This window comes from Psammomys obesus, unplaced genomic scaffold (assembly GCF_907164565.1).
Source record: "Psammomys obesus unplaced genomic scaffold, mPsaObe1.curated_primary_1811, whole genome shotgun sequence".
Classification (NCBI taxonomy): domain Eukaryota; kingdom Metazoa; phylum Chordata; class Mammalia; order Rodentia; family Muridae; genus Psammomys; species Psammomys obesus.
In genome coordinates, this window is record NW_026589137.1 from 2,113,707 (window position 1) to 2,130,668 (window position 16,962).

At 37.2% G+C, this 16,962-nt stretch overlaps 1 protein-coding gene across 6 annotated transcripts in view; it reads left to right on the forward strand.

The window, feature by feature from the left end:
• The window catches only part of Klhl13 (kelch like family member 13), a 229,546-nt gene that overhangs the window by 167,837 nt on the left and 44,747 nt on the right, over nt 1-16,962 (forward strand). For all 6 annotated transcript variants that reach the window (XM_055604990.1, XM_055604989.1, XM_055604993.1 and 3 more), the window contains one exon: nt 1,066-1,207. In XM_055604990.1, coding sequence (XP_055460965.1) covers nt 1,066-1,207 — 142 coding nt within the window. The remainder of the gene's footprint in view (nt 1-1,065; nt 1,208-16,962) is intronic.

The window sequence follows — 16,962 nt, forward strand, 5'->3', positions numbered from 1 at the left end:
ATATATATATATATATATATATATATATATATATATATATATATATAATGGAAATGTTAGTCAAATATAGTTATTTGTTTAAACTGTCCCAAATTGAGGAAAGAGATCTAAAATTTTATTTCATGTGTAAAATTTTGTTTAGTTAAAGTTGATTAAAGCTAGTACTAATAACAGCAACATGAAGTATTGCATTACTATATTGCAGAATTTTTTTTTAACTTTTACTAGTGTGGGTGGATAGGAATTGGAAAAACCATATTTAAATTAAAATCATGACTCAATTACTTGAATAATCTGATAAGTTATTTTTAATTCTTCTTTGCTTTTCTTAAGAAAAAGGGAAATAGGGACTAGACAGATAGATAGCTCAGTGGTAAGAGCACTTGTTCCTTTTTCAGAGGACCCATATTTGATTTCCACCACTCAAATGATAATTCACAACCATCTGGAACACGAATTCCAAGGAATCTTACTCCCTCATGAAGCCTCTGTGGGCACCAGGCACAATTGTGGTGCATAGACCTATTTGCAGGCTGATATTTATACACAGTAAATAAAATATAAAACAAAAAGAATACAGAGGTAATAATAATACCTTTTGCATTGGGTTTTGTTAAAATAAAAGAGCATGTTTAAAACTTGTGGCAAGTACTTGATAAAGAACAGTGATTAAATACTTCAATTGCTAGTTTTCTCTTTCTAAAATTAGGTATTAAAAATTAAACCTAACCATGAAGGACACAATTTGATGGCTTTACTATCTAAACAGTAAAATACATAAGACAAATACTGTCACCATAAAAGTTCCTTGAGACTAGAGCTTTCAAAACTATGTTTTAGTTGGTCTCTCAGTTCTTTATGTTTTCTGTTCTTGGAAAGCATTTAGGCATGTGTCTTTCTTCTATGCTAGAGATTGGTATGGGGTTAGAATACAGTGAAACAGACCTCAGCATGTTCCATATTTAGATGATCAGCACCAGCAGCTGAGTGTTTTTCTAAATAATTTCATTATTGTGAATCAAGCACATTATTAATTTTCTTTTCTTTCTTATTAAAAAATTTCAGATCTCTTGTGGAAGAGGAAGACCAGCACATGAAACTGGCTCTAGGAAGCAGTGAAATGGGTCTCACTTCCCATTTGCAGTCTTCTAAGGCAGGAAGCACACGCATCTTTACCAGCAATTCCCACAGTTGTGTGGTGTTACAGGTATTCTCAACTGCTCTTTTGTACAGTTACAAAACTTTCCATTTGCTGTTTTTTTTTTTTTTTTTTTTTTTGAGGTGCAGGATAACAGTAACGTGGGAGGCTGTTAATGTGTGGGGATGGGAACAGAAGGTGCATAGAAAATGCCTGCTTTCATCCCATCTATTTTTGTTAACATAAAATTTCACAGATATAGGGTCCATTATTTAGAAAAACAAATAAAAGCCCACCATTATACCAATCTTGATAAAAAATGCATGCATTCTTGAATTTAAAAATAAGTGCCACAATTCATTGTTTCTGTTTTATTTTTGTATCATGCTAGTATGTTACTTTCTTTTTTCAATGGTTTTCAAAATAATTCTTATATAACAGTATATGTACATTTATATACATACAATTTCTGCATCATTTCCTCCCACATCACCTTCCTCCCTAGGGAATATTTTGTTTGTCAACATTGACTCTCTAATCTCTATTGTATAACAGCCAAAATAAATTTCACAAGTTTCCTATTCTAAATATTTTACTTTCTTTTTAAACTTATTAATTCTGTTTATTTATTGTTTCTGAACAAAAGAGCTTGAGTTCCATAAATATGGAAAGTTACGTTTTGTTCATTATTGTTTCTTTCTTTTTTATATAATTTTTATTTATTACTATTTATTCACTTTGTATCCCAGCTGTTGCCCTACTCTTGTTCCCTCCCAATTCCTCCCTCCCTCCCTCCCTCCCTCCCTCATCACCATCCATGCCCCTCTCCACTTATAGGGGAGGACCTCCTCCCCTTCCAATTGACCCTAGCCTATCAGGTCTCATCAGGACTGTCTTTCATAGTCTTCCTCTGTGACCTGGTAAGGCTTCTCCCCCCCCCCTTTAGGGAGATGATAAAAGAGCCAGCCACTGAGTTCAGGTTAGAGACAGTAAATGGAACACAAGGCACAGGGATTTGGGACTATTTTCATCGACATTGACATTCCAAATGGTCATTGATGAATTAGAGAACAGTAGAGTACTTGATGGATATAAGTGCCTTCTAGATACAGTTAAATTCTGCCAGTCTTTTCTGCTAAGTAAGAAATTATGTATGTATGTGTAGTCTTTTTAAATTATATATAATGTAAAAATATTTATAATACATAATATATATGATATATATGTATAACTTTCTAAATATATCTCAAAATGAAATATTACTAGATGGAATTCATGAATATATTTGATTAAGAACAACTAACCTGAAGTCGTACATAATATAATGAAAGATGAGAGGTGGGTGTGGTGGCGCACTCCTTTAATCCCAGGACTCGGGAGGCAGAGGCAGGCAGATCACTGTGAGTTCAATGCCAGCTTGGTTTACAAAGTGAGTCCAGGACAGCCAGGGCTACATGGAGAAACCTTGTCTCACCAACTCCATCCCCCCAAATTACTTTAAATAAAATTGTGCAACTCAGGAGTGGCTGTATTGTCTTCTTCTGTGGCCTGGCAAGGCTGCTTCCCCCTCAGGGGGAGGTAATTAAAGAGCAGGCTAATCAGTTCATGTCAGAGACAGTCCCTGTTCCCATTACTATGGAACCCACTTGGATACTGAACTGTCATAGGCTACCTCTGTGCAGGGGTTCCAGGCCAGCTCCATGAGTAGTCCTTGGTTGGAGTATCATTCTCAGAAAAGACCGTGTGCCAAGACTTTTTGGATCTGTTGCTCTCTTTGTGGAGCTCCTGTCCTTGCCAGGTCTTACTATCTCTCACTTCTTTCATAAGATTCCCTGCACTCTACCCAAATTTTGGCTATGAGTCTCAGCATCTGCCTAGATACCCTGCAGGGTAGAGCCTTTCAGAGGCCCTCTGTGATAGGCTCCTGTCCTGCAGCCTTACCAGGACACAGAAGAAGATAATGCAGCCACTCCTGATGAGACCTGATAGACTAGGATCAGAGGGAAGGGGAGGAAGATGTCCCTTATCAGTGGACTTGGGGAGGGGCATGCATGGAGAAGAGAAAGGGTGGGATTGGAATGGGAGGAGGGAGGGAGGTACAGGGGAAATACAAAGTGAATAAACTGTAATTAATAAAAATAAAAATATTAAATAATTAAAAAGAAAACTTGTGAAACTCAGGTAAATGAATGAAAACAGTTATCCTTTGTGATATAAGGGAGACCCAGATAGGCCAACATAGCATGTTTTCTCTCTTATGTAGATGTTAGCTGTGAGTCTTTAGATACTTATTTTTAATTTGTGATACTCATACATGTTAGACAGCTAATATGGGGCATAGGGAAGGAGAGATCTTTCTAGTGAAAGCAGATAGAATATTTTGATATAAAGGGACAAAGAAGAATAATAGAACAAGAGGGATTGAGTGGGGTGGTGGATGGGAGGCCAAAGTGGAGGAGGGAATCTAGAGAGGGCAAACTAATACAAAGGCCTTTTGAAAAAAGCCATATGGAAACCTGCTACTGTAGAAGCATCCTATAAATATGCATAAATCACATACAGAAAGCATTTAATTGTCGTTATCTTATAACTAGGGGATAATACCCTAATTAGACACCACATGCTCACGAATAAAAAAATAGCAGTACCAGGACCTGGTTACCTCTTTGACTTTGAAGCCAATGATGTCTCAAAGACCCCATTACAGGTGCTTACCTGCCTGAACTTGATGGTAAAACCCTATTGGAAAAGATACCATATACTTGAGTACTAAAAAATGGAAAATTAGAGCAAATACAGACTTGAAAGCTTCACCTCTGCTGGCTAGTTTTCATAGTGCTAGAAGGTGCTGAGCAAGCTATGGAAGAAGAATCATAATACTCAATGTTACCCAGGCTGTGACTCTGTGGGCTCCAGGATTGAGCCTGGCAAGATACTGATATAAGAGCGGCACAAATGTTAGGAGCATGAAAGTTTTTCTTAGATACAAGACCTACTTCAGGAGATGGAAACCATGCCTGACATGTTATTGAGGCCAATAAACTGTGCCTATACTGGTCTTGTTCCCTTTGTAAGAATATATTACTATTATTCTGCTAAAGTGTTATATTATTAAAACAACTCTTAGTGACCTATAGATTACCCATAGATTAGTGCATCTCTCAACTCCCACCAGAAAAGCTACATCTTTCAGTAGTTGGTGATTAGCATAGAGACTAACTGGTCAGTGTGGAGATAAAAAGAGTAAAGAATATCGGGCTTAATGGGAAATCTATGTCACATCCCTCCCCCAAAGCTTTAAAGTCTTCAAGGAAGACATCAAGAGTGTAAGAGAACTATCCCCCAAAATATTAAAATTTATAAAGGAGGCTGGCTGCAGATTATAGATTACTCCTGTAATCCCAGCACTAGAGATGCAGAGGAAGGTAGATTTCTGCAAGTACAAGGCTAGGGTGGTCTCCAAAGAGAGTCCAGGATAGACAAGACTACCCAGAGAAACCCTGTCTTGAAAAACCATAAAAATATTCTTTTAAAAAGTATAAGAGCCAGAGGAAGCAGACATAGTGGGTGTCTATGAAGATACAGTGTTTTCCAGATACAATAGGACAAATATACATATGAACTTACAGAAATTGTTATGTCCAAGACCAGTACAAACTGAAGACACACAAAATCCCAGCATGGGGGTAGGAGAAAGATCAGCACAAAGCCCCACCTCTAGCTGAGGAGCTATCAGTAATTGATAGCTGCTGGAAGAGAAAGTGTTTGTTCCTGAAAAGTGTGAACCCTGGGTAAGGCCTCACACCTGGGCTATGTAAACTGAAGTTGATGAGTTAAGGGGAAAAAAAAAGAGGAAGCAGCGAAGTTGGGTGGGTAGAGAGGTAGGGATAAATCTGGGATGAGTTGGTGAGGGGATGAGCGTGATCAAAATGCACTGTATGAAAAATTCTTGAAACATAAATAAACATTATTTTAAAAAATACGTTCCCAAAAGCAGATTTTTAAGACCAAACACTAACAGGGAACTTTTTCTATCTAATTTTGGATGTGTGGTTGTCAAGGAAATAAGCTTAATATATAAATGTTATCATTATGTTAAAATTAACAACAGTACAAATTATAGCTTGAATAGGCATAAAAAGTTCTGTGAAAGGGGGAAGGTCCATGGGGAGCAACTGTTTTTAAGAAGTCTTGTCCTGAATGATTACCCATTTCTTAATTGTAGTAAGAATAATTTGGTTCATCTAGTTCAGCCCAAACTGGAATTCTAATTATAGTACTACTGGCTAGTTACCTGACATCGAGAAAGTCACTCATCCTTTTTGGATCTGTTTCCTTATTTGTAATCTAGGTGAAAGATATGAAGATTAAGTGTCACAACTTATGGGAAAATACAGTCTATGATAAATATTTCTTTCCTTCCACCCAAGCTAAACAGAAAAGATGTCAGGGAAAAAAATGTAGCTGATCCAAAGTGAGGGGTCCACAAAATAAGGTATCTATCTGGTTGGCCTGAGTGGCTACAGAAGATTAGTCACCTTTATTACATAGGTTGTGACAAATTAAGCTGTCAAGTGCCTAGAAAGACATTTGTTATGTAATCAGCTTGGATTCCTAGAACTTTGAAAAATCCCAGGAGAATCCATGATGGAGTCAGCAGTACAAATTACATGTACCTTAGTAAGATGATTACCTACCCAGAGTTAGCTTAAGGAGAGTGCATGGAATCTTATGAAAGAAGTGGGAAATAGTAAGAGCTGGAGAGGATAGGAGCTCCACAAGGAGAGCAACAGAACCACAAATTTGAACACAGGGGTCTTTCCAGAGACTCATACTCCAACCAAGTACCATGCATGGAGATAAACTAGAACCCCTGCACAGATGTAGCCCATGGCGGTTCAGTGCCCACGTGGGTTACATAGTAATGGGAACAGGGACTGCTTCTGACATGAACTTATTGGCCTGCTCTTTGATCACCTCCCCCTGAGGGAGGAGGAGCCTTACCAGGCCACAGAAGATAACAGTGCAGCCACTCCTGATGAGATCTGATAGACTAAGATCAGAAGGAAGGAGAGGAAGACCTCCCCTATCAGTGGACTTGGGGAGGGGCATGCGTGAAGAAGAGGGAGGGAAGGTAGGATTAGGAGGAGAGGAGGGTGGGGTTTATGGGGGGATACAAAGTGAATAAAGTATAACTAATAAAAGTTATTAAAAAAGATAACTACAAAAAAAAGGTCAAGGATAGTTTTATTGGCCCCATTTCTTGATTAATACTACATCTGTGCTTACTTCTTACCAAGAATTTGGTTCTTTGACTTCTAATTATTATCCCTGGCGGACAATGTCTTTCTTTTCCTGTGCAGTCCTATGATGATAATTCTTCATATCATATGTCTTCAGGTACATTTAACTTTTAAATAAGAGCTTTATTGAAATGAAATTCATATACTATAAAATTCACCTAGTAAAAGTGTATAAGTCAGTGGGTTTTAGACTTTTCATAGGATTTTGCACCTATCACAGTAGTTGATTTGGGAATATTATCATCTCAAAATAAGAAAACCTATTATCTGCTAGCAGGAAGCCCCCTTCTGCTGCCAACCCCTTTTCCATATCCCTAGGTAGCCATTAATCTTGTTAGCTTCATAGCTCTGTCTATTCTGAGCATTTCATATACATGAAGTTATCAAATATATGGCTTTTGTTACTCATTTTTTTTACTTACTATAAAATTTTCAAGGCTCATCCATGTTATAGAAAGCAACTTTCTTTTTATGACTAAACAATATCCCATTATGTAGATGTACTACATTTTTTTCATCTATTTGTTCATTTGTGGACACTTAGGGATTTCCAGCTTTTAGCTTATGAACAATGCTATTATGATTATTTATTTACAATTTTTTTCATTTCTTTTTGGTATGAGTATAGTTGTTGATTTACTTGGTCCTGTGGTAATTCTATGCTTAATCTTTTGAAGAACTGCCAGAGTATTTGCCAATGTTGCTGCACTATTTTATATTTACACAGTTATCTTACAGGCAGTTATGTTCTTTTATAGTAAATAATGTATATAGTACATACTCCTTAACATGTAGTACAGTGAAAAAGCATGTAGTATCATTCCTTGACAATTCTTGTGTGTGTGTGTGTGTGTGTGTGTGTGTCTTATTATGGTCATCTGAGTAGGTATAAACTACTCCCTGTGGTTTTGATTTAAATTTTCCCACTACTAATTATGTTAAACAGCTTTTAATTTGTGCTTTTGGTCATAACTATGCCATCTTTGGGGAAATGTCTGTTCAGAATTTTGGCCAAGTTTTTATTTTTTTTATTTTTATTTTTTTAATATTAATCACAGGTTATTTACTTTGTATCCCAGCCGTAGACCCCTCCCTCATTCCCTTACAGTCCCACTCTCCTTCCCTCGTCTCCTCCCTTTCCCTTTCCAAGTCCACTGATAGGAGAGGTCATCTTTCCCTTCCATCTGACCCTAGTTTATCAGGTATCTTCAGGACTGGCTGCAATGTCCTCCTCGTGTCACAGCAAGGCTGTTCCTCCCTCGGAGGGAGGGGGAGGTCAAAGAGTCAGCCACTGAGTTCATGTCAGAAATAGTTCCTGTTCCCCTTTCTAGGAAAACCCACTTGGATACTAAGCTATCATGGGCAACATCCAAGCAGGGGTTCTAGGTTATATCCATACATGGTCCCTGGTTGGAGAAACAGTCTCAAAGAGGACCCCTGTGCCCTGATATATTTTGTCCTTGTGGAGCTCCTGTCCTCTCCCATTCATACTAACTCCCCCTTATATCATATTATTCCTTGCACTCTACTGAAGATTTGGTTATGAGTCTCAGCATCTGCTTTGATAAGCTGTTAGGTAGAGTCTTTCAGAGGCCCTCTGCGGTAGGCTCCTGTCCTGCAACATAAAACCAGATACACTAAAATGGTTAGAAGAAAAAGTGGGGAAGACCTTGGAACTCATTGGCACAGGAGAAAACTTCCTGAACAGAACACCAACAACACAGGCTCTTAGAGCAACAAATGACAAATGGGACCTCATGAAACTGAAAAGCTTCTGTAAACAAAAGACATTGTCATCAGAACAAAATGACAGCCTACAGACTGGGAAAGGATCTTCACCAATCCTCTATCTGACAGAAGGCTGATATCCAGAATATATAAAGAACTAAAGAAATTAAAAAAAAACAATAAACCAAGCCATCCAATTAAAAAATGGGGTACGGAGCTAAACAGAATTCTCTGTAGAAGAATATAGAATGGCAGAGAAACACTTGAAGAGATGCTCGATGTCTTTAGCCATCAGAGAGATGCAAATAAAAATGACTGTGAGATTTGGCTCAGTTTTTAATTGGGACATTTATCTTTCTAGTATTCAATAATAAATGACCTTTTATATAATGTGTATACAAAGCCTTATCTCATAAATGGTTTTCCAATATTTCTCACAATACCTTCAGTTTTATGTTCCTTCATTGTTCTGTTATAGCTACTACGTAAATTTCTAATCTTTCATCCATTCAACCACATACACCTTTCTTTGACATTAGCTTAGCAGAGTTAATAGAAAATAGGGTCAAGGAAAATGCTCACATGACTTTGAATTTTTCACTGTCCTCAAAACTTATACTGTTCTTTCATATGTCATTGTTCTTATTCCTTTTTCCTCTCCCTAGAATGTCCTTTCTTTTCTTTATCCGTCTCTTACTTATTCATAATGAGTCATCTTAAATGGTACCTTTTGATAACATGCTTATTTTGTAGGTATTTTTAAAATTTATATTTATCAGACACATAAAACTTAAAAGTATACATGTTGATGAGTGGTATGTTTTGGTACATGATAGGATGTATAATATTTAAATGAAATTAAATATGTCATCCCAGCACTCAGAGAGGCAGAAGCATGTGGATCTCCATGGGTCTGAGTCTAGCCTTGTCTACAAAGAATCAGGATAGCCAAGGCTATACAGAGAAACTCTGTATCAAAAAGAAGAAGAAGAAGAAGAAGAAGAAGAAGAAGAAGAAGAAGAAGAAGGAGAAACCAAAAACCTCAAAAGACAACAAAAAATTTAAATGTGTCTCTTTAAATATTGATCATTTCTTTATTGTAAAAAGTTTTAACAATACTTTCTTCTAGATTCTTTGTTATAGTTTGTTTTCTATAGACACCCTGCTAAGCAACAGCACACCAGAACTCTTTCTTCCTATCTAACTGCAGCTTAATAATCATTGATATATTTCTCCCACGTAATCCATTTTGTAACTAATGCAATTACTAGCTTCTTCTACTATATCCACATAATTCAGCCCATGATGAATGTCATCTCTCAGAAAGATTCTCTAGACCTGGGATATAACATGTTCTTTCTATATGCCTTGAGATATAGTACTGTGATATATGAGTATTCTCCGTAAATATCCATCTTTGATTTTAATGTTATTAATATCATTAAAAGAGCAAGTGCAAGTAAAGAGCTTAGCCTCATACTTTCCATAGAGGAAGCACTCAGTGCCTTTTGCTATTCTTTTGACAATTATTCATGGGATGAATAAATTTAGATGACATTTTATGATTTATTTATGTATAATCTTTCTCATTGATACTTGAAAATATGCCACAAGACAGAATAGCAAGAATTTTCATGTCCACCTTAAATATAGGCATACTAAATCGCATAGAAGTTAGGAGACCTACCAAGATACATGTACCCATTTAGATGACACATATTGAGACTTGACCCAAATTTTCTTACTCTGTATGTGCATTTGTACTCTAATTTTATTCTAAACTGTAACTGCTAATTATCCATAATTTAAAAAAAAACATCAATAGAAGCTAACAATTTACACAACAATATAGTAGATTTTATACTTGATGGAAAAAGTAATATTACACAGCTTATTTTTTTCCTTGACTGTTCTTTTCTTCCTCTTCCAAAAAAAAATATGAATTGTCATTTGGAAGTCCCATTGTTAGGACAAGGAGGACATATTATGGTCACATGCTCTAGTTGGTAGCTATATGTGCTTGTTGCTGAATATTTCTACTATAGAATAGAAATCATTGCCTGCATATTGTCTATACTTATTTAAATCCATAAGAAACTTAAAAATATCTCTCTTTTCTAAGCACTGAGACTGCTAATTGACACTTTGCCTTCCTAGTGATTCGTGCCTATTACACTGATCTTTCCATGTTTTTGCTATTCTAGCTATTTATTTTCTCTGCTTAATTTTGGTGCTGAAGTCATTGTAAGATATATTTTTAGTTATAACCTAGCTAATAAAATTTTAAAAGTGTGTTGTTCAAATGCTTAGGCAAATAACTCTGTCTTGCTTTCCACTGGTTTAGTTTCATGAAATATTTATTTTAAGAAAACATTTGAGTTGTTCATCGTGGCATGATGATGACATTTACCTTGTTTCAAAACTTTATGATCATAAGGGAAATAGTTTTTAATAGGTGTTGTTCAGTCTGACATGGGTAGTGCATGCCTTTAATTCCAGCACTAAGGAGGCAAAGGCAGACAGCTCTCTGTTAATTTGAGGCCAGCCTGATCTACAGAGCAAGCTCTAGGACAACCAGGGCTACACAGAGAAACCTCATCACAAAAATGTTAACATAATATATAATAACTGAAAGTGACATGTTACAAAATAGTTCCAATAATTTAGATAGCTAAGTTTCTATCAAAGTCATACTTTTCATTTATTTTCTGTTCCTTCATGGCAGCTAGAATAAAAATAACATAGTTTTGCTGGGAGAGGTACTTCTTAGATCGCTCAGGTTAGGGTACAATGAAGTTTTCTTTTTTACTTTGCTGTTTTTTTCTTTTGTAAAATTATTATTGTTATTATTATTATTTACAATATATTCACTTTGTATCCTGGTTGTAGCCCCCTCCTTCATCTCCTCCTGGTCCTACCCTCTCTCCCGCTTTTCCCCCTATGGCCCTTCCCTAGTTCTCTGATAGGGGAGATCCTCCTCCCCTACTATCTGACCTTAGCCTATAAGGTCTCATCAGGATTGTCTAGATCCTCTTTCTCTGTGGTCTAATAAGGCCACCTCACCAGGGGAAGTGATCAAAGAGCAGGCAAATGAGTTCATGACAGTGACTTCCCCTGCTCCCCTTACTAGGGTACCCACATGGAGACTGAGCTGCCCATGGGCTACATCTGAGCAGGGCGTCTAGGTAATCTCCATGCATGGTCCATGGTTGGTGCATCAGTCTCTGCAGGACCTGGGTCCAGAGTTTTTGGCTTTGTTGTTCTCCTTGTGGAGCTCCTGTCTCATTCGGTTCTTTCTTCCCCTTCTTATATAAGATTCCCTGTATGCTGCCCAAAGTCTGGCTGTGACTCTCAATATGTGATTCTAGCCCCTGTTGGATGGAGTCTTTCAGAGAACATCTGTGGTAGGCTCCTATCCTGTTCTTTCTCTTCAGCCACTTCCATTATCTGTCTTGTTTGCCCTTCTGAATAAAAATTAAGCATCCTATCTAGTGTCTTCCATGTTGTTTGGCTTCTTTAGGTCTGTAGATTTTAGTATTAAGACTTATAAATCGTGATGTGCTTGTTTTTATTCTTTATAAGTCACTGTCTCTTTATGTAGCTCAAGGTGACCTCAAACTCACAATTCTCTGGCCCCCCTTCCGGGGCACAAGTATGAAGATTATGGTCATGTACCACCATGATGAGCATCTCTTGATGGATTTTAATGCTGCATTTCTTCAGTTACTTTTTTCTGGTTTGAGTGTTAAGGTAATGTCTGAAGCTCAGTAAGGTACTAGATACCTGGGATATTATCACTCAGGAAATAAAGGCAGGACAATTATGAGTTTGCGGTCAACCTCACCCACACATCTAGCTGGAGGCCAACCTCTGCTACATGACACATTTTTGTATTGAAAGAAGAGGGGAGAGAAAGGGAGGCAAAAACAACAACAACAACAAACCAAAGGCAATGTCAGAAGTACTATGTACAAAATCCTAGAATCAGTAGCCAACACCACACTCCAACATAGAGATTTCTAGTCACATGAAATGAATTGAGACTTATTCATGTCTCCAGCATTCTATATGTGAAATATTGTGTTCTTTCAGTATTTGATAGATGGAACCAGTAAACCCCCTCTCAACTTCAAATATTTTTTTAAGGGAGGGTTTTAAGTACAAATTCAATTTTATTGTTGAATAACTGTTTCAATCATTTGTTTCTTTTTAATTTATTTTTTTATTCACATTACATTCTTGTTGTAGTCCCATTCCTCCTTCCCTTCCAGCCTCAACCTCCCTCCCTCCTTTATCCTCCCTCCCCTTAAGGGGAGCTCCCTTTCCCATTCAGTCCATCTTATCAAGTTTCATCAGTACTAAGTGTGTATTCCCCCTGTGGCAATGCATTCCTGCCAGGGGGAAGTGATAAAGAGTCCATGTTAAATGAAGTCCTCAATTCCCTTACTAGAGGACCCACATAGGCCTAAGCTGCCCATCTGCTATATCTTTGTAGGTAGCCTAGGTTCATTTCGTGCATGGTCCTTGGTTGATGATTAATTCTCAGAAAGCCTCTCTGGGCCCTGGTTATTTGGCTCTCTTGGTCTTCTTGTGGCACTCCTGTCACCTCCAGGTCCTTTTTCTCTTTCCTCCCATTTTCCACAAGACTCCCTAAGTATCACCCAATGTTTATCTGTGAGTCTCAGTATCACTTTTGAGGCACTGCTGGGTAATGCCTCTCAGAGGTCAACTCTGTCAGGTTCCTCTTTGCAGCTTTAGCAGAACAACATTCATAGTGTCAGGGGTTGGCACTCTCCCATATGGTGGGTCTTTGGTTGGTCCAGGCAGTGGTTGGGCATTCCCTCAATCTCTGGTCTAACTGCTCTATCTTTATCCCTGAACATCTTGTAAGCAGGTCAATTTGTTTCTTTTAGAATAAACTTTAGTAGTTTGTCTTTCAATCAATGTATCCATTTCAATTAAATTATCAAATTGATTGGCACAGCTATTTTAAACATCCAGAGTTGATTATCAATTCTATCAACTCTGATATTTGTTATTTGCATCTCCCTTAGCCAATATCGTGAGTGTGTGTGTGTGTGTGTGTGTGTGTGTGTGTGTGTGTGTGTGTGTAGTTTTATAGACCTCCTTAGAAAAACAGTTTTTGGATTCATTATTATTTTTCTCTTTTTCTGTTTATTTAATTGAATACCATTATGATTCTATTTCTGTTTTTCTGCTTAATTTATAATTAGTTTGTTCTTCTATTTCAAGTTTCATAGTGGGAAAATGGAGATCTTTCATATGAGACTTTTTCCGAGTCATTTACAAATATAAATCCCTCCTAAATGCAGCTTGAGCTTCATCCCACACGTTTTTGAGACGTTGCATTTTCATTCAATTAAACATACTTTCTAGCTTCCCTTTGAAGTTTTTCATGACTTAAAAAATATCCTATTTACTTCCAAATATTTTTATGTTTTTTCAATTGAAAAAATTGAGAATGCCATACATAAGCACTGTATTCACATCAATTCCACTTCTCCCTCCCCTCCAAATACTCTTGTGTTTTCCTCTGCCATTCCCTCTCAAATTCATGACCTACTCTTCTTTTATTATAATTATTTTACACACACACACACACACACACACACACACACACACACACACACAAACACACCATATACTGAGTCTATTTAATGTTACTCATTTGTACATGTGTTTAGGACTGAGCACTTTGAATTGGATAACCTATAGCAGAGCTTTTCCTTGAAGAAAACTGATTCTCACTCTCTCAGCAGCCACTGATTGCACTTCTCGGGGTAGATCCTTATGAAATTTCCTCTATCTGCAATGGCATGTCATCTAATGTTATCATTACATAAATCTTATTTAGACAACTTTATTACTTGAGATTTCTTGGGTGTGACTTCCTTGTCATATCCAGAAGATATAATCTAGTAGCAGGTCTCCTGGTTCTCTAGCTCTTACAGTCTTTTTCCCTAGGTCTTTATTGTTATTTTTGTTGTTGTTGTTACAAGCTTTGGGTATAGGGGTTGCATTGTAAGGAGTATCATTTGGGGCACCACATTCTATGGTCAGTTGTTCTGTGCCTTTTGACCACTTCTGGATCACTGCAATAGGCTCTGTCTTCCGAAAAAAAAAAAAAAAGTGGCTTCTCTGATGAAGAGTGAGAGCTACACTTAACTGAATGCAATCAGAAATTATATTGGTTTAGGAAATGACAGTAGTAGGTTCTGCTCTAGGATCTGTGGCCTCTTCAACTACGGGTAGTTGGCTAGGTTTCCAGTGCCAGGTATGAATTCCTTCTTATTGAGTAGTCATTAAGTCCAATTAGACAGGTGTTCACCTGAAGAAAAAAAATGCCACTATAGTACCAATGCTGGGCCAGTCACTGTTGTGGTTCCAAATACTTGAGGAAATTCTGGAAAACTTTTTAGTTTGATTTTTCATTAATCAAACTTGTTAGAAAGTATCCTTTGTATAACCTTGATCATTTAAAAATATGTGTTAAGTTTGAGAACTCACAATAACATGTACTTTATTAAGAATCCCATAGGTACATGGAAATTGTTATTCAGTGGTATATTTTATCAATCGTGTTAGATAAAGTTGATTGATATGGTTGAGCTCTCTATACCCTTACTGATTTCAATCACATTTTAAGGCCACAGAGAGGGTCAATGTTAAAATCTGTAACTGCAAGTGTGTGAACGTCTCTCTTTCGTTCTTCCAGTTTGGGCTTCATGTATTTTGAAACACTGCTTTTAGACATAAAAACAATTAATGATTTTATATTCTCTTGTTTAATTGATGCCTGTGTCACAAAATGACTCACATTATCCCTGCTAATAGTCTTTGCTCTGAAATCTGTTTTGTCTGATACTATATTTATGTCAGCTGTGTTCTAGTTACTGTCAACTCAGCATATGTCTTCTTTTTGTTTTATAAATTAGAACATACTGTGAAAGTGATTTTTACTTGCATGTACTTGTATGTGCATTGCAATTATGTCATTTCACTTAATCATCACAATTATAATATGGAATGATTACATGATGACTTCCAACTTATTACCTCTTGGTGGTCCCATCTCCTAAATTTTGGGAACTACAATCTATTTTCTGTCAGTTTTGTTTTGTTTTAAAAATAAAAACAACAAAATATAATAATTGATAAGATGTTGAGATTAGCTTCTTAGATTAGATTAGATTAGCTTTTACACAGGCTAGACTTTTACACCCATTCATTTTGTCGTGTATGTTAATAATCCTTTTTAATAGTTGAACAGTGATTCACAGTGTGACACTTTAGCTGTACTAATTCATATTGACCATCTTCCCAATACTTTCCGCTTATCAGATTCTTTCCTTGGTCTAAAAGCTTAGGGTACATCCCCTATTGTGCTGCATATATAACAAAATGGCACCCATGTCTTGATCTAGATATAGAAAATAAAAGTGACAGCCCACTTATCATATAGACTGTCAGGCATTTTGTGAAGAGAAAAGAAAGCCTCGTTTTCCTTGGAGTTTTAGGCACTGCCTTGCAATACTAGATAACTATTTGCAGGAACCATGATAGCCACGTCCATGCCTTGCTTCATTCTACTGGTTGATGGTGGTTGGGGAAGGAGGGAGCATGAGAAGGCATCTCTCCAAGCATATATTTTGTTCTATAAACTTAGTTGTCTTTTTTGCACTTTATTTTTTTTTCTTTTTTAGTATTATTATTTATTAAAATTTATTCACATTGTATTCCAGCTATAGCCCCCTCCTTCATACCCTCCCAGTTCCCTCCTTCCCTCTACTCCTCCTCCATGTCCCTCCACTAGTCCACTGATGGGGGCAAGGCTCCTCCCTTTCTATCTGACACTAGCCTATCAGATCTCATCAGGACTGATTGTATTGTCTTCCTCTGTGGCCTGCCAAGACTGCATCTGCAGGGAAAGGTGATCAAAGAGCTGGCCACTGAGTTCATGTCAGAGACAGCCCCTTCTCCCTTTACTAGGGAAGCCACATGGAGACTGAGCTGCCTATTGGCTACATAAGCAGAGGAATTCTAGGTCCTCTCCATGCATGGTGCTTGGTAGGTGTATCCGTCTCAGCACATGTTTTGATTCTGTTGGCCTCCTTGTGGAGCTCCTGTCCCCTCTGGGTCTTTTTATATCCCTCTTATTCCATAAGACTCCATACACTCTGCCAAAAGTTTGGTTATGAGTCTCAGCCTCTGACTTGATAACTCGATCAGTGGATAATTTCAGAGGACATTCTGTGGAAGTCTTCTGTCCTATTCCCTGTCTTCTCCTACTTCTGATGTCTGTCCTGTTTACCCTTCTGAATGAGGTTTCATCCTCTTCCCTACGGTCCTCCTTGTTGTTTAGTTTCTTTAGGACTATAGATTTTAGTATGTTGATCCTATATTATATAGCTAATATCCCCTTATAAGTGAGCACATACCATGTGTGTCTTTCTGCTTCTGGGATATCTCACTCAGGATGATCTTTTCTAGTTCCCACCATTTGCATGCAAATTTCATGATTTCCTTTTTTTTAATAAATAAGTAGAATTCCATTGTGTAAGTGTACCACAATTTCTGTATCCATTCCTCTGTTGAGGGACATCTAGGTGTTTTTCCAGCTTCTGGCTATTACGAAAAGAGCTGCTATGAACATGGTTGAGCAAATGTCCTTGTTGTATATTTGAGCATATTTTGGATATATTTAAGTGTGGTATAGCGGGGTCTGAAGTATCATTATTCCTAACTTTCTGAGAAAATGCCAGATTGATTTTG